Genomic DNA, 25,243 nt, shown 5'->3' on the forward strand with positions numbered 1-25,243 from the left:
TTTATTCAAAGTATAAACCAGCTCCTGAACTTTACACCTAAATCCTGAGCTGACAGTTAATCATTTAAAGAAAGTTGAGTCATCAGTGCCGTTTCTTATTTGTAATTCAAACCATCCTGCAAGATGGGAAGTCTTAAGTATTTTTCCTGAGATGCTTAACCACTGAAATGGTGTTGCCAAGCAGTCTAGGACCTCTACTTAATCTAGAATCCAGTCTAAATACCCTCTGGATTGGAAATGTTTCTTTCAGGACCCTTCATTGATGAAGTTGGATAGTTATCTTTTCTAAGGCAGGAGTTCCCACAAGAATTAGTTTAGGCTTTTGTTCTCAGTAGTTTAGTGACAAATAACACATAATTTCTCCCAAGCTGCACTAAGATCTTAATAATAGAAAGGTGAATCAAGTGCAAATGTTACACAGTGAAGCTTTTGGTGATGGGAGAGGAGAATTTATATTTTAAAAAACAGGTAAGTGTGGAAATTGAGTTAATTTCTGGTGTTGAGTATAGGATGCTCATGTTAAAGGAGGGCAAGGCCAAGAGTATGGCTGGCTTCATTTTCAGCTGAGGTCCAAGACCTCTTGTGCCTCACCTCTATGCTTTGTCTGTGCTAAGGCTTTGGAAACAAAGTCACTTCTGTGTCCTTTGAGTCATCTATCTTGACCTGTGGCCAAAGTTCACTTATGTACTCACCTTTTGGATAATGCATGGCACCAAAACCCTAAAGTATGCAAATAAGAAGACTTCAAGGTAAGAGATGGTTTTGAAAGTAGTAAATGACAAGGTCTGAACAGACACCAAAAGACCTGCAGGAACGAAAATACTAATAACTGTGATCAGGAAAATACTCCTGTGCAGTCTACAAGAGGATAATGTTTGATGCTCAGCCGTGAATACCTTTTCAGCAACTGTAATAAAATAATTTAGCATAATTGCATCCAGGTTGTTTTGCCATGTATCTTCCAATATATTACCTAGGCATGCATTTTATATTTATCAGGATTTTTGAAATTAATTCAGTATGTTAGAGGTTGATGGTGCTGGACCGCCCTTGTTGTTTTAAGGATCTGCACTTTGTTTTCTCTAGGTATCTTGGATCAGTCTGCTGTCTGGGTGGATGAAATGAACTATTATGACATGCGCACTGACAGGAACAAAGGGATTCCCCCCTTGTCCCTACGTCCAGCTAATCCTCTTGGTATTGAGATAGACAAGTGAGTACCAAATACCTTTAATCCACTCTTTTAGTGGTTTTCTCTATCTGTGCCTTTGTGAATTCCAGAAAAGTTTAATGCTTTACAGGGCAGGGAAAGGTTTAAAAATGCATACATCTATTAGCTGTTGGTATGCTATTTTGAACTGAAAGGAGTTGTTAGTGCACACAGTATCCTGCTTCATAATCCTCTATTTTGAATCATCAATTAGAGCTGTAGATAATCTAAAAGACTGATATACTGGACCCCAGTGATGTTTAGATTTTAAGGATTGGTAAATAACCCGAGGCTTCAGATTTATACATTGTAGTTATGGCATACCTACTGTTGCATTTGAGTTTCACGGGGCTTTTAAGGATGTTTAGATTGCTATCTGTTGCTAAAATTGTACTGTAAAATGTGATTTATTATGCTACATCAGCTAGTTTATTTTACTGTAATATTAATACTGTTTTCCAACCCACAGTCTTCATTACTTTTGTTCTTAAGTATGGTGGAATTTATGTCATTTGTGTTCTAAAATAGAAACTTTATATTGAATGAAAATGGAATTAGGGGGGTTAAATGGGACACTCTTCAGGCTCCAAATATGTCTGACTCCTAGAAATAGCATTAGGAATAATATTTCTTTTGATCAAGATACCAGCTCTACCAAAACCACAGGTTATTTTAAAGTAAACTATTTTAAAGTAAAGTAAGGTCTCATCTGCAGAATACTCTGTTTGTGGGCAGTAGTGTGTTAAAGAAAATCTGCACTGTCCATTGTTACCTTGTTACCTTGGGAAAGCTGCACTTTGCCAAAATCTCAATGTGATTTCCAGTAGACCCATCTTTACCTTCCAACCTCTGGCAATGCATTTCTCTTCTAGTTTGAATATGTATTTTTCTTTCTCTTCAAACTACTAACCCACTTTTTTTCAACAAGCTGAAGATTTTGTCTCTTTCTTACTATTTTTCTCTAGGCTCTGATATAACTTAGGTATTTGTTTCATATTCTTCAGTTTTCCAAACTCTGATAAAATATGGACCTTAGGACTGTGGACAATATTCCGACATCTTACTAGAAGATTTCCTGTCACTCCTTAACTCTCCCTGCCTTGTCTGTAAATTAAAAACCCCATAATAATGCTTTTTTACCACAATGCTGCACTGGCAATAAGCAGTGAGTGGTTTGTTAGCTGATGCTCTTGAGTTGCTGCTTTTGCTGTTGGTATGGTTGCTCTCTGGAATCCTTTATTCTAGCTTTATCTTCTTGCATTTGACCGTATTCTTCTGTTTGTTTCTTCCTTCACAAGTCTATCTTCTCAGTCCAGATGACAGTCTTTCTTCCTAATGTTTTTACTAACTATTTATAAAAAATTATTGGTGATAAATCTATTAAATCCTGTTAAAAAGGTGAGGTAAACCTTAGTGAAACTTTACCTACAAATGTTCTCAGATTTGCTTCTCCATGGATTAGTTTAGGTTTTGGGGGTTTTTTTGTAGTTAGTTCCTTAATCCATGTGGTGTATTCTATTGCATATAAGTAAGTTTTAATCAGTCTTATAGTAGCAAGTCTCCTTTAAAATGATGATATAGTAATTTTTTCTGGTTACTTTTTCAATGAAGCACCTAATCTCAAAACTCATATAATATGTTCTCAAACATTGTCAGAAGCAGTTGTGACTGGCTGACATTAAAACTATTTTTCTCTAATCCTATACTCCTTAAACATCTTTTTCAATATTTTATCTGGGATTTAAGTCAAGATAACTTGTTCTTTTAATTGGGAGTGATTGGGATTTCAGTGTACAAAAGGTTTGAGCTGTGAATTAAGGGAACTAGATAAGGGATCTAACAAGTTTTATTAATAATTACGAAACTGCCTCTAGATATATTGTAGGAGTAACATGTATGCTCAAAATATGCACTGGAATTCTCTTTTTGTATTCAAATGTTGCGAGGGTGCAAAGAAAGAACTATGGATATAGACCCATCCTCCTGACTTTTTTTACACAGTCAAGATATTTTAAACATTATATGTACACACAATGTGCAGGCCATCATCTTTCAGCCTGCAGGTTTGACAAGTTGTAAGTATACATAATTTCTGTCTGATAATTTCTTCATATTTTCCAAAACTTAATTGCAGTTCTTGTGTCATGCAACTAAGAATCTCAGCTGCTAAATAAAAAAATAATTTAAATCGTAATGCAATGTGAACTTGCTGATTATTAAAGTCACAAATGTATTTGTAAAAGAGTGTTCACAAGCATGTGTTCTCCTGCCTTCCTAGCAGTTGTTCATTCATCTTTTAAAACACAGAACTGATCCAATCAGATAAGGGTTTTTTGGCATTGCTGTAACTTAGTGCCTGTTGTGTGTGTGCTATGAGGTATTTATTTCCCACCAAAAGATAGGTATTTGAAATATTTAATCCTTGAGTTCTGTTTTTTTAATTTGCAGAATGAGGGAAAAGACTCATACAAAACTTTATTAGATGTTCTATCCCCATCTTTACGCTCGCTTTAAGTGCAATGCAGGGCTGTGCCACCTTTCTCTTCCTGGCTGTGGTGTTACACAGATGTTGCCAGGAACCCTTAAACAACCATAGAATAACAGTTGGAAAAATCTCCAATGTCATGGAGTCCAACCTTTGATTGATCACTGTCTTATCAACTGAACCATTTCACTAAGTTCCTTGTCCAGTTGTTTTTTGAACACTTCCACCACCTTCCTAAGCAGTCCATTCCAATGCCTGATCACCCTTTCAGTGAAGAAACTTTTCCCGATGTCCAACCTGAACCTCCCCTGGTGCAGCTTGACACCATTTCCTCTTGTCCTATCACTAGTTTCCTGGGAGAAGAGGCCGACCTCTGCCTCAGTACAACCTCCTTTCAGGTAGTTGTAGAGAGTGATAAGGTCTCCCCTGAGTCTTTCCTCCAGCTGAACAACCCCAACTCCTTTGTCTGCTTCTCCTATGACTTGCTCTCCAGACCTTTCACCAGCTACATTGCCCTTCTCTGGACATGCATCTTTTAAAACACATCCCAATGTCTTTCTTGTAGTTAGGGGCCCAAAACTGAACACAGTACTTGAGGCGTGGCCTCACCAGTGCCGAGTATAGAGGGACAATCACTTCCCTGGTCCTGCTGGCCACACAGTTTCTGATACAGGCCATGATGCCATTGGCTTTCTTGGCCACCTGGGCACTCTGCTGGCTCATGTTCAGCAACTGTTGACCAACATCCCTCAGTCCTTTTCTACCAGGCAGCTTTCCACCCGGTCTTCCCCAAGTCTGTAACATTGCATGGGATAGTTGTGACTCAAGTGCAGGACTTGGCACTTGGCCTTGTTGAACCTCATACTATTGGCCTTGGTCCATTGATTCAGCCTATCCAGATCCTACTGCAGAGCCTTTCTACCCTCCAGCAGATCAACACTCCCACCCAGCTTGGTGTCATCTGCAAACTTACTGAGGGTGCACTCGATCCCCTCATCCATATGATTGATAAAGATATTAAGCAGGACTGGCCCCAATACTGAACCTTGGGGAACCCCACTGATGACCATCTGATAACTTGAGGTAACTCCATTTACCACCTCTCTCTGGGCCCAGCCAACCAGCCAGTTTTTAATTCAGTGAAGACTGCACATATCCAAGTCGAGGGCTGCTAGCTTTTCCAGGAGAGGTCTTAAATAAGGAAGGAAGAAAAAGAGTGCACAGTTGTCGTCTCAACCTGAGAAATGTGGAACTTAGTATGAAAATGCAGACCTTAACAGTGATGTGGCAGTACATGGGTTGGTTTTCGTAGTTTAGAGCTGTTGGTAGGTTATGTCCTACCAACACAGGATCGTTCAGAATTTTCAACAATTTTCTGGGAGAGAATATGTGATGCCTGTGTCCTAAAGATAATGGTTGAAATCTGGTGGTGGAAAATTTAGATCTACATAACGTTTATGGATGGATTGCTTGTTCCAATGTACTGCATACATACCCTCTTGCACGACAAGTCCTTGTTTAATCAGGGGTTCCCTGACTCTTCTAACTACTCTGTCAGACTAAGAAAATCCATTTTCTGCAAAGCTGTAACAGAGTCAGATCTAGTGGTGGTTAGAAAATTTTTAAATAGTGTTTGTTGTTTTGCATGTAGCAGAGGTCACCATGGTGGATCCATCTCGTACATGAAAGCAAATGCTGACATGCTAAGTACATTCCACATCTGTATCCACCCACTCAATACAGATGCTTCCCTCTTCCCACGCCAGTTTCCAAAACAGTTCATCTGGGAGACGGAAACAGATGATCTTACGCTGCCACCTAATGGTAAACATCAGCTTGCTACCATGACATAGGAAAAGACTTTCTGGAGGCTGAGATGTTTATTTATTTTTAAAGGGCTTGTGTGGAAGTGCTGTAAAGTTCATCATTGAATGTGATGGGCTTGTGGAAACTTGAACAGAGTGATGCGTGCAGAAAAATTGTGAAAACTGTAGAAGAGAGTTGCAGTATATATTCCTAGCTTTATGACATTAAAAAATAAAGTAGCACTTAACTGCTTGTTAAGCTGATGCATCACTTGCAGCCACCAGCCACCTAAAAGTTCCTAGTAGACTTCTCTTGCCACATTCTGTCAGTTGTCAAATATGATTGCCACTTTCTTTTTATATTTCTAATGAACCTAGTACTACTAGGTAGGAATTGCCAGAGCATATCCTTGTCTTGTTGCTGTTGGAGAGACCTGTGTTAACACCTTCTGATTTGTTGTGTTTAGTCTACAACAGTGTCCCTTATGCTGGTCTTCTTGCACGCATTATTAACACAGTACAGCTGATACAAAGCCAGCTTCAAGGAGTCTGCCTGGTACCAGACAGAGGGGGGAGTGTATAGCAGCTCTAGCTGGAGCTTGTTTATGCTGGTTGCTATTCAGAATCTGTTTATTTAAAGTTAGTTACTCCTTTTGACCTGTCAACTCCTGTGGAATTGAGGTTCAAGTTACCTTTTGGTGGCCGTATTCTGTTTTGGGACCTACCTTTAATCTGCAAATATTGTCACATATGCTGAAAAGCACACCATGAGATTCTGAAATTCTAGAAGTGAAATAATTTGTACAGAAAAATTACAACTTGCTAAACTGTGTTTGTAGTCAGGCTCTGTCCATTAGTATCCATTGCATCCTCTTGCTCTTACGTGATTGTGACTGCTTGGAGGCTGTGATTTACCCATGGAAATTTCAACTAATCTTAAATCTCTGGAGAATATAAATGATCTCTACGTGCACAAGTTCTGTAAAAGCCAATATATACTGTGTTTAGTAGGTTTATTGACTGTCAAGCTATACAGAACATGAAGTTTGGGGTAGTGGAAGAATGGGCTTATGCAGCACAAGTGAATTGTTTGTATGCTATGTGTTTTGAATCCAAAGTAGATGTGTGTGACCTTTACATGGAAGCGAGGACCACTACGTTAATGCTATATGAGTGCATTAGATGTACACAAAATTGGTTTGAGGGAAGTGGAAGTGTACAGTGGCTTGAAACCAAATGTAGTTTTATTATACTTCTCATTAATATCACCAGTATGCAAAACCTCATTTTCTTTCATATTTAAAATTGTTGCTGAGGGATGAATAAGACTATTTTAAAATGTTGACTATAGGTCTAATACGAGATCTGATTCTGTTTTAGATAAAATAGTGTGCCTAGCAGAAAGTACTCCTATATAAATCCGATACATGTACCTTTGCTGAAATTGTAAAGGTAGCAAAGTACTTAGAGTTGTCAAGGATCGCAAACTTCACTCTTTTTTGGAGGTTTTATGGATTCAATTTGTGGCTCCCAGTTTCCTTTACATGATTACTCTTTAATAATGATGAAGTATTCAGAGTTGCTTCCTGAAGGGATTCTTGTATAATGAACAAATCAACAGAAAAATGATCAACAGTTTAATTGCATGTCAGCATGGTGTAAGCTTTTGTTACTAGTTCATCTTCACCCTGTAATTCTGAAAAGAGTAAAATAGAAATACTTTCTCAAGTCACATAGGGGCTTGTTTATAAGTAAACAGTAAGCAAGTTTTCATGAAAACAGCTTCCAAAACCTGACTTATTTAATTTACTACTGGAAGTTAATGAAACAAACTTGTGTGTATGTGGAGTCAGCCAGTCTCTTTTTAGATGCTTCTGGCCAGACATTCTAGAAATCCGGTTGCTTTCAGTTTGAGCATTTTAGCGAGCCGTTTGTTGTGAAGACAGCTGTAGCAAGTCATTCCAAGCTCCCCATATCTGTTAGTGGAAAAACTACTGGTAAAATTTATGATAAAAATAAGGATACTATAGCATGGAGTATAACATATTGTTAACATACCTCACACATTCACATTCATGTTTCTACTCTGTTGTGACTATGTCTGAAATATGTCTGTGCAGATAAAAGCGTTGTTAATTTATGGTTCTACACAAATGCATCTGCTGGAAGAAAGCTCCTAATAACTTTTCACGACAGTCAAACATCAAATTGCAAAAATCCCTTCGTTAATATACCATTGCTTTTGGGCAAGATTCATTTGCAGGAATTGATTATGTGTCTAGCTTGGTCTTTCTCAAGATAAATATATATATAAAAATATATATAGAAATAGGGCGGTTTTTTCCCCTAGGAATTGTATAGTTCACATCCAATAAATTTGCAATAATAAGTAGAATTTGGTAATGGTATATTTGAATGTGTGTGCTTTTTGTCTTATATCAGTTTCTTTTGGTTTCTGGGAACATACATGGAAGTTCTGAAAAACATGAGCAAAATTCTACTTCTGTATTGAGTGCATCCGCTTTAAGTAGAGCTTGCACAGAATGTCTGAGTCTCTTCTCAGATAACTCAGATTTATTTTCTTACTTTTGTTTTTTTAGCATTAAAAACTGTAGTTGTCCAAAAAGATGCTACCATATGTGGATCTAATATAAATACTTTTATGTACAGCTGTACCTTGTATCACATATGAAGTACTATCCTTGAAGTTCATGTGCCTTCTGGGCACTTTTGACTAATTTGAGTGAAAAATAAGATATCTTAAATTTTTTTCAAATGAAGAATAAATTGAAACTTTCTTCTCCTTCTTACATAAATCAGCATTTTCTGCTTACTGTCATTCATGACATTTAAGGTCATTGGAAATACTCAATCATGCTACTTAAGTTTTTAAGTTTTGTTTTAGCATTATCACTTTTTCATTGAACACAGAGAAATGTTGAGACCCTCATTTTTAGTTGCTACATTTGTTTCTCACACTATTTCCCCTGTATCTCTACTTTTCATATCTGTCATCACTTTTCCTTGCATCTCATTAGATTTTTTTTTTTCTGGTTTTTAAAAAGTGTTGTTTCATGCCCCTGCTGTAATCAGGTGCTACTGATGAAAGACTTCTGTGCCATGTCATTATGTACGTAACTCCTTTGTACCTGCTTGTGCTAATGGCCATTTCGATATGAAAAGAAACTTCCAGAAAACAGCTCTTCCTCTATATAATTGCACTTTTTCTTGTGCCTGCCTTTAGATTTGTTTCACTTAATCTGCTGTTTGCTTTTTGTAATAGAAACGATTTTAACTATCTTGAAACATGTTTAGATTACAGAAAAACTTAAACTAATAAATTGCTGCTTTCGTGTCTATATAAATAGCTTTTCATATGTGTTAAATGTAATTCTAATAACTGACTCTGGGTTCCTGCTACCACCAAGTTTTCTATCAAATGCAAAGTGTGACAGATTCGCCTTTGCATACAGTATGCTTTGCATAGCAAAGTCCACCTAACTTGTGAGCATCAGAGAGGGATTTTATTGACTTTTGAGTTAAATGTTGTGATCCAAAAATGTCACAGTGAATTTTTAGAATAGATAAGAATATTTCAGTTGGAAGGGACAGAAGTCCATCTAGTCCAACTGACTGACCAGTTCAGGGCTGACCAAAAGTAAACTTGTTTGCCACAATTAGTTTCTGAAGATGGGGTACAGCTGGTGGTAAAGAATAAAGGGGGGGAGTACACCTAGTGATGTATTGCCAATGCATGGTGGAATGAATATGGCCATTTTGAAGTTAAAATAGAAGCATTTTGTACAGAACACATTTCTGTCATATGTGTAATGGTAAAATCAAAATGGTAAAATTCATTTTACTTAGATTAGATTTCAGTCTTTCCTGGTCACGCTACATGTGTCTGTAATAACAGATTTAATTTCATGATGAGATACAAGTTTATATTTCCATCTTACAGGAAAATTATTTGGGTTTTATGTTTTTGTTGGGTTTTCTTATGTGACTTTTAATTGTAAACTGTTCACAAGACTATGTCTCAGTGAAGAAATGAATATTCATTTTTCAGGGGCAGATTTCCTCAAAAAGATTTGGAGTCACTCTTTCCTGGGATGAGTGCTGATTTCACAAGTGAAAACTTTTCTGCTGCCTGGTACCTGATTGAGAATCACTCAACAACAAGGTTTGTTGCTATCATATAAGTAATTGCTTTAAACACAGGGCAGTTGATGGTATTTCATTATACAGTGTTGTGTCATTGGTGGTTTGAATTTACAGTAATAGACCTGTAGTCACTACTGTCTCTGCTCGACTACAAACTTGAATCAACCAATTTGTTCAATGTGCTTCTGAAAAAAACTTCATTTTGAACAACACCTAATTTGTGGTGAGGTTTTTATCCCCCACACCAGCCTCCCATGTCAGATGGAAGCTATCTTTCTTCAGACAAAAGCCCTTTATGAATCAAGAAGTTAGGCACCTAGCCTGGAGTGGAAACTCCAGGTGTTAAGTCATGACTAGAGGCACGGGTAAGGGCACTTGAACAGATGACTAAAATTGGTACTAGTATTAATTAGTGTTTAGTTAAAAGGTAACACTTGTGGAAAATGCTAAAGTAATGAGTGTTGGACAAGTGAGTAGGAACTTTGAAGTAAATCCGTTAAAATCTTGACCATTAAATCTTAATTTTTAAATATAGTTCATAATATGTGCTTACATGAATGCATTACATAAATATATTTTTGCATGTCTAACTGAGTTTGGAAACTTTGATCTGCTGGTGTTTGGACAATACTGGAAGACATTTTTAATAGAGAGGATGAGCCTTATTTGTGAGTTTTTTTCTTTTTTAGCTGGGTATTCTGATTAGCATTTTAAAAGGAAATACCACTTTTCAAATTTATTCAACATACTTTTTTTCTATCTAATGGTAGATAGACCGTTACCTATCTGGGATGAGGGAGATGTTTGGCTTTAGGAGCTCCAGAAATAACCATTAGTCTACTTGGGAAATAATTGAATTTTCTCTCAAAATGAGGGCACATTGAAGGGCTAGAACAATAGCTAGACAACATTATTACCTAGTATGCATGTAGTGACAGCATCTTTTGAAATCAAGTAACTAAGAGGAGTGATTAAAAATGTATTCTATCTGTCAGAATCTGATAACTTCAGGGATCACCAAGTTTTTAAAAGAGCTGAGGGGATAATAAAGTGAAAAAGAACTGAGAGTGAGAACACATTTAATGTAGTTCTTCTTAAAAAAATTCTTCACATTTGACACTTGGACTGTTGCCATTTTGTTGCTCATTCATGTGGGCACCAGTGACACTGCCAGGAGAGATGTAGAACAGATCAAGAGTGGTTGCAGAGCCCTGGGGACAAAAGTGAAGAGCACATGAGCTGTTGAAGGGGAAAGCTTCGGGTAATAGGGGATACATCCTGTAGATTCACAGATGGCTGTACCACTGGTTTCAAAGGCAGCCTTTTTTTACTTCTGTAGCCAGATCCATGACCAAAGAGCAAAACCTGCTAGTGGGAAATGGGATTCATTTGAAAAAGTGGGGCAGGAACATCTTTGCCAGTGGGTTTGCACTTTGGTGTCAAAGACTTCAAATTCAGAATATCAGGGGGATGCTGATAACTCCTTGCAATTAAATGAAAGGGACAGAGTGCTACCTGTGTGGTTCAGTGATGGCATTGAGAGTGCTGTTGGTGGTTACAAAACCAATTGGAAGCATCTAACCTCAAGTGTCTTTACACACTCACATGCTGCCCAGGAAACAAGTATGAGGAGATGGAGCTCCACAGGTGGGATTAGACAAACATATCACTGGAATAAAATGGGATAGCTCATGTGCCTAGTATTCTATGGTGGATGGGAAGAGGCCACCTGAGAAAGATACCCAGGAAAGAGGATAGGGACTTGACCTTCATGTGAAGGAACAGCTTGAATAAATACGTAGTCCCTCTTATGGAGCAGGATGGTTGAGAGCTTGTTCAGGAGGCTGGAAGGGGTGACATTGCAGTGGGATGAGGAAATGAACAAAAGTTTTCCTTAAGCAACTTGAGGAAGTTTCCAGAGAGCAGACCCTATTTTTTGTAGAAGACTTTAAAGTCCCTCATATTTATAAGAGGGGAAGCAATCCCAGAGGCTTGTGGAGAGTTTTGGGAATGACTTCTAACTTAGCTGTTAAATGGGCAGTCAGGGGTGCTACTTTCCTAAATCTGGTTCTTGAAGGCAAGGCAGGGGATGTGATAACCAGTGACAGCCTTGGCTGTAGTAATTGTGAGATAGTGAACTACAAGACTCAAAGAGGTGTGAGGAAGGCAACAGCAGAGTACACACCTGGGATCGGACAACAGCCATACAAAATAAAATCCAGTGTTAGTAACATGCCATTAAATACCAGTTGACTGTCTAATGCAAATCATCTTCTGGGGTGTATCAGCAAGAATGTGTTAGGTAAGATATGGGAATAATTATTCTGTTTGGCATTATTAAAACCGCAGTTGAAGTGGTCTGCTCAGCTATGGCCACTGCTTTAAGAAAGATATGAGCTGAGCCACAGACCCAAGAGTATATAAATGTTGGTGGCTATACAGCTTGAATGAGTTAGGTGCTTTTAGAAAAGAAAAGAAAGATCTAAGACTTTGTCTAGTATCAGCTTAAGTACTTCATCTTTCTCACTGAAAAAAATTTCATCGATTTGTGTCTTTGCATGTCAACAGTTTCAAGTCACGGTCCCATCGGTCCCATGGAATAGAAAGTGTTAATTTTTGCTCTTAAATGAAGCAAATGGGGTTTTTGCATATTAATTCAGTTTATATGGATTTATAAAATCCAAATCTTAGCGTTGAAGGTGCAAAAGGTGTGTGAAACTCAACTGGAATAAATGCTCAAAGGGTACAGTGGATCTAGTAATATTTTGAATCTAATTATAAGTATATTTTTAAACAAAGAAGCAGCAAAAATATTTTGGTTGGTGTTTTTCTCTTCCTACTTCAAAATGCGTAATCTTAAAAATATTCTGGAGTTGTATAAATATCTGTCCTATATAATTTGTGCTGTTTTTCTGGAAACACAGCAATGGTTTAGTTCTTGTCCTCTGTATAACCTCAGGTATTGGGAGTGCTAAATGCGTGGTGCACTGATGTTTTGGTTAGCTTATGTCTGTTTTTTCCTTGAAGAACATTCTTTTTGAGAAATCAGTATAACATCTTTTTTATTATGTTTTTTTTTACTCCTGGCAATATCCTGACAAATATAAATGAACTATTTAGACATATTGTTAGATCATCAGATAACATGGAGCAGCGCTTAAGAGGAGAACTGTACATATTTTTGTTAGTTTGAAAGTGCTGCTGGTAAGTACTTTTTGTAAGCTCAAGTAGACCAATCCAGCTATTGAGTAATGTGATTTCTGTCCAGCAGATGGAAACAGGAAATAAGGCATAATATTATGACATCACCAGTATAAAAAGAAAAATGCTTCTAGGTGCACCAGTGTGCTTTGTCTCCCAGCAGGTGGTGATAGGCTTCTTGCTGCTTGGGCTAAACTTTGGTTTGTTCTCTTAATGGTCTTTTTCTACCAACTCTTTTTAAAATGGGCACAGTATTGGTGGAATTGTCTTTTGTTGTAATTTCCTACTTCACTGTTTCCCTCTCCTCACTGAGGTATAGTGTAGTTTTTTGTTTGATTCTTTTGAATTAGAGAGAGGAGTTTGACCTGCAGGTAGGTGGAAAGACCTTAGGGATGAAAATCATGTGCTACATTTGTATTTTTGAGCTTGTTCATGATGGTGTTTTTATAGTAAATCCAGTAGTATAACTATTGAGATCACACATTCATCATCAAAACCAAAAAAAATTATATGCAAATAATGAAATTTTCTTCACGACATAAGACTTCTCAAATAATTGCAACTACTTGCAAAAAATGAAAATGTGAAATGAAATGTAAGGTGGTAATAATCGAGAAATATTAGGAAACTAAGATAAAAAGAAAGCTACCATACAAACAGTGATGATGAGTTGCAATTAATATTCCCCTGTGAAGTGTCCTTCAAAAATATTTCAGTAGACTACATGTAAAAACCATACTTTGATGGTGGGAATGGGTTTAGCTTTTCTTTATTTCTGCACTAATGTTGATTTCAATTCTGAACTGTATGTTCAAACCAACATAAAAATATTGAATGAACCAAAAAAGTGAAAAAGGGTTGTGCACTAAACTGCAGAGTTAAACAGATGTCGTTATTAAAGAGATTTCTAACGTCTCAGTAGATAATCTAGTGTACTTAGTTTAGTGAATTATAGTCACCTATTTAATACAGTACAGACAGTTCATTAAGAGCAATATTGCATGTGTAGAAGAAACTTATTGACTAATTCGTATTATAAAGAGATCTCTTCCATCACAAGTGATAGGAGCCCTCCATTTAGGATTGAAACTAAAAAAACAAGATTTGTGGACTAACAATCAACTGTCATTATTTAAAAGCACACTCGTTAGCAATTACTTGGTCTGTAATAGTTGTTCTGAAAGTTACTGGTTTTATTTTCCAAGTAGTTTGTTCTGTTTATTCATTAGCTGACCTTATTTGTTGTTTGAATGTCATGGAGGTTTTCTTGTTTGTTTTCAGTTTTGATCAGCTCAAAACGGCTGTTGTGAATTTGAAGAAACAAGCCAATAAGAAGAATGAGGGGAGTCTAGCTTATGTGAAAGGAGGTCTCAGCACATTTTTTGAAGCACAAGATGCGCTGTCAGGTAAAGATGCTTTGCACTTACTAAATACAGTATTAAAGGAAAGACTATGTGCATGTATGGTTACATTTCATATTAAGAATATAGTTTTCCTTCATACTCTATACAAAAAGTGTTAATGAGCCCAAAATCTGTGTTGTGTTACTGGAACTGGCTAGCTGATTGTTGTGGTATATTTGCAAAAGATGACATCAAATGTATCTTACAGGAATTGAAGGCATTTGATGAAACTGCTTAGACTACAAATGCAGGAAAGAGAAGAAATGTTAAACTGGAGATAATATAGATAATATATAAGATGACTTGAAAACTGTAGCAACAGAAAAACTTGATTTTATGATGCCTTATCCAATAGTCAGATGGTAATATTTATATGAATATCAAGCTCACTCTTAATTTGGGGAATCAGACAGCCTTTATATTATGCTTGCCATTGGGAAAATGAGGTTATCTTAGTTGCCATTTCAATATTTATATTTATTTTATACACACACACACACTTTTAAAGCATAAAATGTCTCTCTGGTAAGAGCTCATTGTGGGCTTCTGTAGTCCAGTCTAGTTAGGCTGGATAAGAAAGCAACAGTGTCCAGTAAACCATCCCTAATAGGTTTCTCATTTGCCACTATGCTAATTATCTCTCCTGGTCGCTGATCCTGTGTTACAGGTATCATGGAGTAAGAAAACTTATATCTAGGTATAGCCTCAGCCAAGCTAGCACTTCGGTTGGCTTTAGGAACACTGCTTTGGAGAAAAAGTAGTGCTGACAGACATCTGTGTTACCTTGTAAGTTTATTTTTTGGATCAGCAAATACTTAGTAGGATTTACAGAAAGCTAAGGCAAACCTTAAATGTGAGGTTTCAGAAAGACTGAACACAACTGTTAAAGTATAGGCTTTTTGCCTTTGAAGACTGATTTTCTGATAAATGAAGAGGTCCGAGAGCAAGTAGAAACTTAAAAAATATTAATAAAATAAAGGTAGGGAAAACAAATTTATTTATTTCATTAACTACTATATTATCAATTTAAAAAAATTATAGTGGTTGTATATTGTTTTGCATCTTTTATCTTTATCAGTGTTATTTTTACCTGAAATTGGAGTTTATCGGTGCAGTCCTTTAGCTAAATTATGAACTTAAAATTTGGGATGACTCAAGTGGTCCTTGGTGCCACTTTTTGTCTGACTAAAATGGCTTGGTTTTGTCTTCCCCACAGTGATTCCCCCTTAAGTGCTCAAAAGGAAGCAGAGTTGTAGCTTGTGCTGTTATACAGTGAATTAAATTGGTACAACAAATGACTAGTCTTCATGCTGTTGTAAAAGAAAATTAGAGACTTAAAGCCTTAATCTCTTATAAAATTCAAAACTGTAACACTGGAGTTCAAGTGACTTATCAATACACTACTTAGTTTTTAAATTTTGAAACCAAATTCTTAATGAGCATGGAGTACAGGTCATAACTGCCTTCTGTAACATTTTAATGCACATTTCTCTGTTGAAATTTCATATTAAATGCACGTGCCAAAGTGGTTTTGCTTCTTTTCAGTCAAAAACCCCACCCTTATTGCATATGAATTTCAGCTTGAAATGCAGAACTACTTATTTACCCTTTCTTCCTCCATATGCAAGATATTTTTGAGAGAATGTAGCTGGAAAAATTGCATAACTTTTGAAAGACTTGAACTTGTGGTAGATACAGCCAACTGTTAAGTTGGATGTGGAGAGGCTTCCAATAGTAGAAAGCAAAAGGGGTGCCTTTGATGCCATCATCCAGCCCTTCTACCAGATGTCAAAGCTTTCTCCAGAACATTTGATCACTGCAGTTTTCTCAAATGAAAGAGGACAAGAATTAAGCATAAGCATTATTAGCATTGTTCTAGAGAAACAGCTCAGATGCAAATTTTAAAAAAACCTCAACAACAACAAAACCACCAAACTAAAAAACCCAAACAAACAAAACAAATTCTTCAGCATGCAGTTATAAATTCGAGCTTTTTAACAGAAGAACATTAAATTAAAAATCCAGTTATACTGTGGCTAGACAGTGTTTGTGCACATAATGGCACTTTCCTGCCCTTACACATGTAAGGGTGAATTTGTGTGTCTTATTTTCTCCTTTAAAAGGATGCATACAATACAATATTTTTGAAATGCATTTTGACAAAACTATATGAGAAATAGTTGATATTTGAAAGATTGTTTCAGCACAAACTCTTAGGGATGTAGCCATTGTTCTGCAAAATTGTTATTTGAGGCAGAGCATACAACTGTCACAGATGAAAAGGGAATCAAAGGAAAATCATTATTAAATGTATTTTTTCTGCCTTCCAATATGATTTAAATTTTCTGAGCTCATTTTGGTTTGGATTTTGTTTTTAGCTTGCTTCCTTTGGGAAGATTTCTAATATCTAATTTATTTCCTAAAGATATGTTTTTCTTGAGGGCAAAAACTCATACTCTCAATTTTCCTCTTCACATATCTTTGAACACATCTTCTAACCCTGATGGTTATGCTTTATAAGCTGCAGATCTGTTCCATTGTTGTTACAGAATGGAGCTATCTGTAGGTAGTTATTTCTCATAGGTTTCCCTAAATTAGTACAGGATGTTACTTTTTGTAGGAGGGTCACTTTAGGAGGTATAACACTTGCTTTACCGAGTACTTCATACTCATCTATTTGCAATGGAAACCATAAAACCAGTCCTAAGATGTTTATTGTATTTTGTGATTTAGAAAGTGTTTATTAAGAAAATAGGAACTCGAATAGGCCAGAACCCTTGCTTGTTTGGTTTAATTTCTGGGAAAATAGAATTGTCTTATCAGATCCTCATGTCTCTCTACCTGTTAGCTTGGCTGACAGTTTGACAGTGACTCTGCTGCAGAGATGATGTTCAACAGGAAGTTTGTTTCATCAGCTGAAGGGAGCTGTAAACTGAGCTGAGGGGAACAGGGCTCACCTCAACTTGACCCACTTGTCAGCATCGTGGAGTTCAGCTGATTTATTTCCTGTAATTCTAATTGCAACCTAGAAAGTGGCATTCCTGAAAGGTTGGCTGTTTATATGTTTGTAGTTAAGACATAATTTATTGTCATGAGCGAGTCATGTCCCACACAGAGGTCTTTGGAAAGTTGGCAAATTAATTTTCTTTGAATATACCTTTTCAGAAATGCTCTTTGCTCTTAGGCCATGGTTTCTTCTTATTTAAGTGAAAGGAAAAAAGTTGGGAAATGACTACTGCAGTCGTTCACTTAGGCAAAAATGTGCAAGTATGACAGTTGTACTGACAAGTAAAGTTGTCTTTGAAACATGAATATCTTGAACAAACTTGAAGTTTAGATTTGACTCTCTAGTTTGCCATGGCAACAGTTCTTGTGCAATTACAACTGCAAACACATTTTACACGATTTTCAGGAAAAAAATCTGTAGGAAAGAAGCACTACTGGCTATTACAGCGCTGTTCCTCTTTTCCTCTTCCCAGTCCTGTTCAGATGTGTGGCCTATGGGAATACCTGTATGATGGGCAACTTGGACTATAGTTGTCCTTTTTCCTACTACCTTACTTAATACATAAGCTAGGATAATGTTTAGCTGAAATGATCGTATATCTGGTCGATGCCTAGGTTTTTGATTTGGTTGGGGTTTTTTTTTTCCTATAGAGTGTATTCACTTCATCCCCTAAGGCTCATTCTAAGAAGAGCACTTTAATGATCCAGGATCAGATTCAGTCTGAATTAGCCTATGCTGTTGCCATTATGCCTGTTAAATTAATTTTCTCTGAAACTAAAACAAAAGAAATCACCTATTAAATTCTGAGTCAGTGCGGGAAGTTGAGAAGTTGAGAAGCTAAAAACTGAGGCTTGTCTGTCATATAAATGTCGCTCTGCTTCTGACTTTTGAGATTTGTCATGTTTGAATTTAAAGGGGGTATATAAAGCCAATTTTTCATTAGTGATTCTGTTTGCAAACTAGACTGATGACTAGTTTTGAAGTGGTTTCCTTTTGTCCACTTAGATGTCAGTAGCACAGCATGGGTATGGTATACCAGATTTTGCTGTTGTCACGTAGCTGTTTTGTAACAAATCTAATTCACACTTCTGCTTTACTTCACTCTCGTATATATATTTTCCCAGATAGTAAGAATTTTTATTAAACACATGGATTTGGGTTAATCAAATTTAAAGATATGATTACTACCTAAATGTTACACAGCTGACTTGAAATATCTAGAATAGCTCTCTGTCCTCTGTGTGGTGTACGTCTGTTAATGTTGTCTTTCGCATCCCACTTCAAGTGACAGAATATTGTCTTTGCAGGGTAAGAACACTCTAGATACTATAGCTAGTAAATTTAAATATAGTCATTCATAGAGGTTAAGAAAGAACAGGGCCATGGAAACAAGCTTGCAAGGGTAAACTAAGATGCTACATGTGTCAGCCATGTATCTAAGAGCATATCAGTCACTTCAGAATAGCAGTTCCAATGCATGTATGTGCCCTGCAGCAGGTGCAAGTTAGATTATTTCAGATTAAGAATTAAGATCATGCCTCCGAGTAGTCTTGAACTAGTATCTGATATACTCTCAACTCACTGTCTAGCTTTCTGAGAGGATGTTCCTGTCTGAAGACTTGAGTTAGCTTTGTGCTACACTTACACTTTGTGCTGACCAAGAAGGATAAGCACTATCGTTGCTTCATATTTTGTCCTTACATTTATAGGCCTACTCATGCATGCACAATGAAAAAGTAGGCATGCTAAATTAAATTAAGTTCGTTTGTTGAAAACTTACATTCTGATCTTGCAGCACTAGATAACAAGGGGGGGCATTGAAATGAGGAATGTATTCTGGGAGAGAGATGACCTGCCAAAGGAGTCCCAGTAAAGTGTGTAAATGGTGGTAGGTAGTTTAGTCTTGGGTGAGTGCTTCCTTTTCATGCAAGGCCTATGATCAATTTCTGTAGCAAACCAATTTTTATTTTAATGCAACTCTATAAGAGCAAAAGTTATGTGATCTTGGTTGATAAATGGCTCAAACTGGCCTTTCATGCAGGTTCTAGCATGACATTGTCTAGAAAGTGGTTTTTGTCTCAAGCAAGAGATGATCTGACTTGAAAACATGAAACAGCAAGAGTTGTCACAGTCCATAGTGAAAATTTTGTGCCCAGGCTTGTACCTGCTTTTATGTTGACTGCTCATATATCTTCTTTGAAATCAGTAATTGTTTTAGAGTTGAGAGCTAATTACTAGAGGAATTTATCAAAATGGATGCAGTTATGGCAGCTTATAGCTACTATGTAGTTGTCATATTTTATGAAATTGTGTTTTTCAGGTAAGTTACCTTTTTGGTTTGCATTTGAAAAATAGTGAAGCATCAAAAAGAAGGAAAATATGTTTTGAAATTGAAATTTTCAAATAGCTAGTGCTGCAATTGATTGCAAATGTCAAAAAGTTACCTATAATTATATTTAAGCCAGACTTAACCTGCAAACCATAACACCAGCTTAATTGCATGATACATTGTTCCATTTTGATTTCCATATCACTTTTTAAATGCATGCAACAGTTAAAAGCTGCTTTTATTTCTGCCATCAGCTTTCACAGATCCAGGAAGTTAGCACTGTGTCAGTAAAAGAGATTATAATTTTAAAGAGTTCTGGTAAAGGCATGGGTCCAGTCCCAGAATTTTTAGTGGATCCATAGGCAGAATAATAAACCCTGTTTTCCTGTCTATTTCTGAGACATTTGCCTAGAAATATCAGACTTGCTTAAATATAAGCCCACGTGAGAACAAGTTATCAGGCCTCACAGTGTTGTTAGACTAAAAGTTTTGTTCTCTTATTTTCATAAAACCTCCCCTCCTAGCACTGTGCTTTAATTACCTTAAATTAGCATCTTAAGTCTGTCCGTTTTCTTTGATTTTTACCACTGTGTTGAGTAAGCAAGCTTGAAGAAGTAAATGCTAGAGAAACAGAACACATAAACACAGTTAAAGACATTTACTTCATTTTTTTGTAATTTTTGCTTGGATTAATAATATTTACCAAAACAAAACCAAGTTTGCCATGCCAGTGCAAAAATATTTAGAAATCTCAGAAAACTGGAGGGATGACCAAACCAAACTAAACTTAGCACTACTGACTAGGGGCCATGGGAAAACTTTTTTTTTTTAGGTTTTGATAGTGTAATGTATTAAGAGCTCTGTTCATGGCATACTGTCTTTATATATTGCTATGCATTCCTGTTGAATCCATTCAGAGTTTTTACCCTACATAGGGGGGTACTGTCCTCATCAATAACTTTCTTACATCTTGTTCAAGTTACAGAAAAATCACTGATCTTTTAATAAAGGAAAACAAAGGCATTTTTGTTCCAAAGGCATTGAGCATGAATCCTGGCAGCATGTTAACATATGTTCTTCGTTCCTCCATTACTATGCTTTGGTGCCAGGTTCTTGACAATTACTATATCAGATCTTCAGAAATACATTGCTGAGTCGGTCTTTCACTTTTTGTATTTTTTTTCCCTCCTGTTTTCTGCATCTGACTAAAAGGATGTGATTTATTTCAGGTGCTTTTTTCTTTAACAACATTTCTTTGGAAATGGATAAGCTTTTCAGATATATCAAATGCCATCTTTTTATCAGAAAATGATGAAAACTTGCTTCTCTGTTACTTTCAGCTGAGTTAGGCTGAGAAAGTTTGGAGAATACCAATACTCTTGGGGCCTATCTCGAAATATGTTTTAAAAATGTCTAATGAGTAAATCAAGAATGAAATTTGCAAGTCAAAAGCTGCATGAACCTGGCGAGTATGGTTTGATTCGTTAGATTTATGGTTGCCATAAATCTAAAAAAAACCCCATATCCTTCCTTAGATTCTATAAAATTGTTATCAACACAAGTAGCAATGAATTAATTGCAGTTAATTTTACTGCAGTGCCTGTATTATGGCTTATTTGCCATATTCTGGTGTATTTAGTCACAGCTTAGAGATTGTGAGCTCTGAACTTAGTCTCTTTACTGTTATTAGTTAGTACCTCACTGCAACTGTGAAGTTTGAAAGCCTTTAAATATTGGGAAACTTGAACATATACTGACAAAGATGACACAAAATGCAGTTAATTTTCTGGCCCTAGACCTAGCCTTTCCTCAGTTGTATTTATTGTATGCTCCTTACAGTATTGCTCCTCAAAAATGAGGAACAGATTCTCCTAGGTTTGCAACTGCTCTTCCAACTTGCATAGTTTGTGTCGGGTAAATCCAGGGTAACTGGCAATTCAAGAAAAAACCCCATCCATCCTTTACTTCAAGGCTTCAAAGACCTAAAATTTTCTCCTTGCTCTTCTTACTGCAGCCAGTGATGAGTGGAGGGTACGAAGCTGCATTTGAAGGTAATCATAAGTACTGGATACTGTGAGGAGAATTAGGCTGGCTTTCCACTTGCCCTTGGCCATGTGCTTTTTTTCCTCTTCCTTTATACTGCAGTGCTGCAATTGGGACAAGCTTTAGACAAGCTCGCTGATCAGTAAAGAAACGTTTCTTCCTCAGTGAGTTAGTTTTCCACCAGATCATCTCACTACAGCTACCCTGCAGCTGTGTGATTGCTAGATAGAGCAAAAGGAAGCATGTGGGTGCAGGAGTACAGGGGTTGTCCCAAACATATCATTCTGCTGTTAGATGGTTTTAGTACTCTAAGAGGGAAAAAAAACCTTAAATGTCTCTAGATTCTTTCCAACCAGATTAGGTCTACAGATATTTTTCTTGACTCCATACAGTTTTGCTTGTCTAAGCTTCTAACTCAAAGACTTTTTGTCTGGTCCCCATAGAAGGAACATACACGTAGCTTTTTAAAAATCATTTGATGCATACAAAGTAATCGTAGACTTTCCGATAAAACATAACATTTTTTGCTCTGAAAACTTAAGACATTTTTATAACTCAGCTTAGGAATACAGTGAATGCACTATTGCTAAATCTGTTTATTATGAGTAATAATTGCTTCAGTACACAAAGTAGCACATTAACATGTAGAAGGAAATATAACAAATTTATTGTGTGTAGACAGAGTAACTTAGGTAGGTCTAGACCTTTACCATTTGTCCTAAATTAGAGTTATTTTTTTCCCTTCTGATGACTTTAAGAACAAAAATAATGAGTTACTCTTGCATTTTCAAGAAAGCAAGACTTCCTGGAATTTTTTGTGTAGGATCAAGGGATTTAAGGGTCAACTTCAGATGTTTGAGAATAATGTAATTTTCTCTTTTTTTTTTTTTAATCACATACTCCCATTCCTCACCTTTTTTTCCCATCTCCCCAGTGAAAATTCCGCCTTTGATAGAGGCTGGAGAATATCAAGGGCCATCATGTTTTGGAATAGCCACTTGCTGTAGGACTGAGGCCACAGGGCTGCCTTTACTAAAGGTGGTTTCTGTCCTTGTTCACTTGTTCTTAATTTGTGTCTACATGGTAAGGGCATGTAGGGATGGCACTGTAGGGGAAATCAGTTGGCAGTGGTGTCTCTAAGCTTTTTATGTGAAGTTTAGGGTGGTATTTGAGAGTAGTTCAAGTACCACCTGTTGTATTGAATTCCAGGTATCTCTTACAGCACATTATCTATAGTCATGGAGTGCGTCTTCTAGTGTTGTTTCATCTTAAAAGAATCCAGTTGAGGGGCTCAGGTTGCTCAGCAATGCAAACCAGAGCAAGATAAGCTGGAGCAATTGGGAGACTGGTTTCAAAACTGTATTTGTGTTTTGAACTAAAATATGTAATTATTTGCTTTCTTCAAAGCGCTGGATATTGCTCTTTTCAAGGATAGCTTAGCTTCACTCCATCCTACTGAGAACCAGCAGAAAGCAGTAGGAGGTTTTTAAGCCTCAAATTTATCTAAAGCAATAGGAGCTGATGGCTATTTGATAGAGCAGATTTTACAAATGTTAACAGATTAAAAATTTTAAAGGAAAATAATATTTTTAAATAATTGTTTTATATATGCTCCATATATACAGGGGTACTACCTAAAAAAACCCCTGGATACTGGTTTGGATCAGTTGTATTGAACAGAGAAGAAGAGGGGAGGAAGGCTGTAAGAGAGGGGAAGTAGAAGAAAGGACTACCTACCCTGCATTCACTGTTCATATTTTCAGAGTAATATAGTATTATCAGGTTGTGCTGATAAATTTCCTCCCTCCTGAAAAAGAAATTATAATAAAAGAACAAATTAATGCTGATACTGTGCATTTTTCACATCCATTAGTAATACCACAAAGAAGTAATAATTGGGAATTCTATCATTTTAGGACAGGAGAAGAATAGCATCTTAAAATACAGCAACTTCCCTTCTGTTTTCATGTTGTTTTGAGCAAGGGTATCAGTGTTTCTGTGTAATGGTTAATGCTCCAAGAAACTCTTAAATTGTGTGTTTTGAGAGTGCCTTTTTGTGGATGAAAACAAGTGAAGTGAGCATGTTCTAGCAGATCATTTTGGGATCATCCAAATTCGCCATGATTCTCTTTCTGCCCTTTTATTTGTCGGTCATTTCTTTTTGGTAAGATCAGTGATTTAGAAAGCAAAGTATTTTTTGTTTAAATGATACCTAGTTTTCAAAATACTAATTTGTATTAGTACTACAAGATAGCTAATTTAGATTATAAGTAGATTATTCTGTCCACATGGTTTTGTTTTCCTTAAGCATTACTGTCTTGTTCAAGATGATACAGGAAGTCTATGTCAAAGTAATGGTTAAAATTCTGCAGTCTGGCTCTAAGCCCTGTTCTCCACTAGTCTCTGCTGCTATGAAGCATGTTTGTATTTTTGCATGTCTAAAAAGAAAAATAACACTTTATTTTTAATTTTAAAAATGTTTAGAAGCGTCACTTTGATGTAATGTATTCCCACCTATTAAAATGTTCTGCATTTTAACTAGACACTTTATTCCAGCAATCCATCAAAAACTGGAAGCAGATGGAACGGAAAAAGTAGAAGGATCCATGACGCAAAAACTGGAGAATGTACTGAACAGTAAGTTTTGTCCTTCCAGCAGCAACTATTTATGGATTTTGGACTTTCTAACAAGCTTTAATATATTCCTAGGGATATGGTAGAAAGTAGAAAACAGTACAGCCTCTTGTGACCTTCCCTGTTTGATACTATGGTTTCATGGTGTGATAATACACCTTTTGAAATAAGTAGCAGCTCTTCCCATGACTTTTGTTGGTGTTTGTGATAACAGAATAAATATCAAAGTAAAGACATGCTAAATGATTTAACTTTGGTGGTATCTCAATTTTGAGTGGACAAAGGAAACAGAGGAACTTTATGGATAGACAGAACTGTAGAAGGATGAGCAGAGCTAAATAGCTGGATTCTAAAAAGTTCGAGTAAAAGCAGAAAAAAACCCAAATATAAGCTGTTTGCAATAACAAGGTCTATTAACAGGATTATTTTCACTTAATGTGTTGGCATTTAGACTATTTGGCCATAAGCATTCTTTCTAGAAACCTTGAAAAGCTGTCAGTACTTTCTTTTCTGTTTTTCTGTATTAGCTCTAAGGTTGCATTGAGAGAGATGGCTTGAATTTGCTGCAGTTCAGCATGTGTTTCATCAGATCAAAAAAGTTACTTCTTTTTTTTTTTTCATTCTGGGACTTCTGCCAAGATAATTTTACTTTGTTTCATTGTGATTTTTTTCACAGAGGAAGGGATGTTTCCCTTAGTGCTGTATCAATAAGCAGGAATGACATGCAGATAGCTGACTCAGTGTTGGAAAGTCTGAGTGTGTTTTATGAAATCAAGAAAGTGACATGGAAGTTCACTGTTTTTCTTGTCTTGTGTGAAGAAAGCAGTGACTGTATGTGTGTCTGTATGGGGAACACAAAGAAAGCAGAGAGTTTTGTGAACTGCTCTAACTCGTTTCAGTAGAGATTTATTAATTCTCACAATAAAGGTGTAGTTTGAACATTGTTATTGCCTCATCTTGTT

The 25,243-nt window shown here is 36.5% G+C and overlaps 1 protein-coding gene across 4 annotated transcripts in view; it reads left to right on the forward strand.

Moving 5' to 3' along the window:
* The window catches only part of EXOC2 (exocyst complex component 2), a 124,489-nt gene that overhangs the window by 19,039 nt on the left and 80,207 nt on the right, over positions 1–25,243 (forward strand). For all 4 annotated transcript variants that reach the window (XM_027666298.1, XM_027666301.1, XM_027666299.1 and 1 more), the window contains 4 exons: positions 1,087–1,213; positions 9,570–9,683; positions 14,147–14,271; positions 24,204–24,284. In XM_027666298.1, the coding sequence (XP_027522099.1) occupies positions 1,087–1,213; positions 9,570–9,683; positions 14,147–14,271; positions 24,204–24,284 (447 nt within the window). The remainder of the gene's footprint in view (positions 1–1,086; positions 1,214–9,569; positions 9,684–14,146; positions 14,272–24,203; positions 24,285–25,243) is intronic.

Source organism: Corapipo altera, unplaced genomic scaffold (assembly GCF_003945725.1).
Source record: "Corapipo altera isolate COAL_440 unplaced genomic scaffold, ASM394572v1 118, whole genome shotgun sequence".
Classification (NCBI taxonomy): domain Eukaryota; kingdom Metazoa; phylum Chordata; class Aves; order Passeriformes; family Pipridae; genus Corapipo; species Corapipo altera.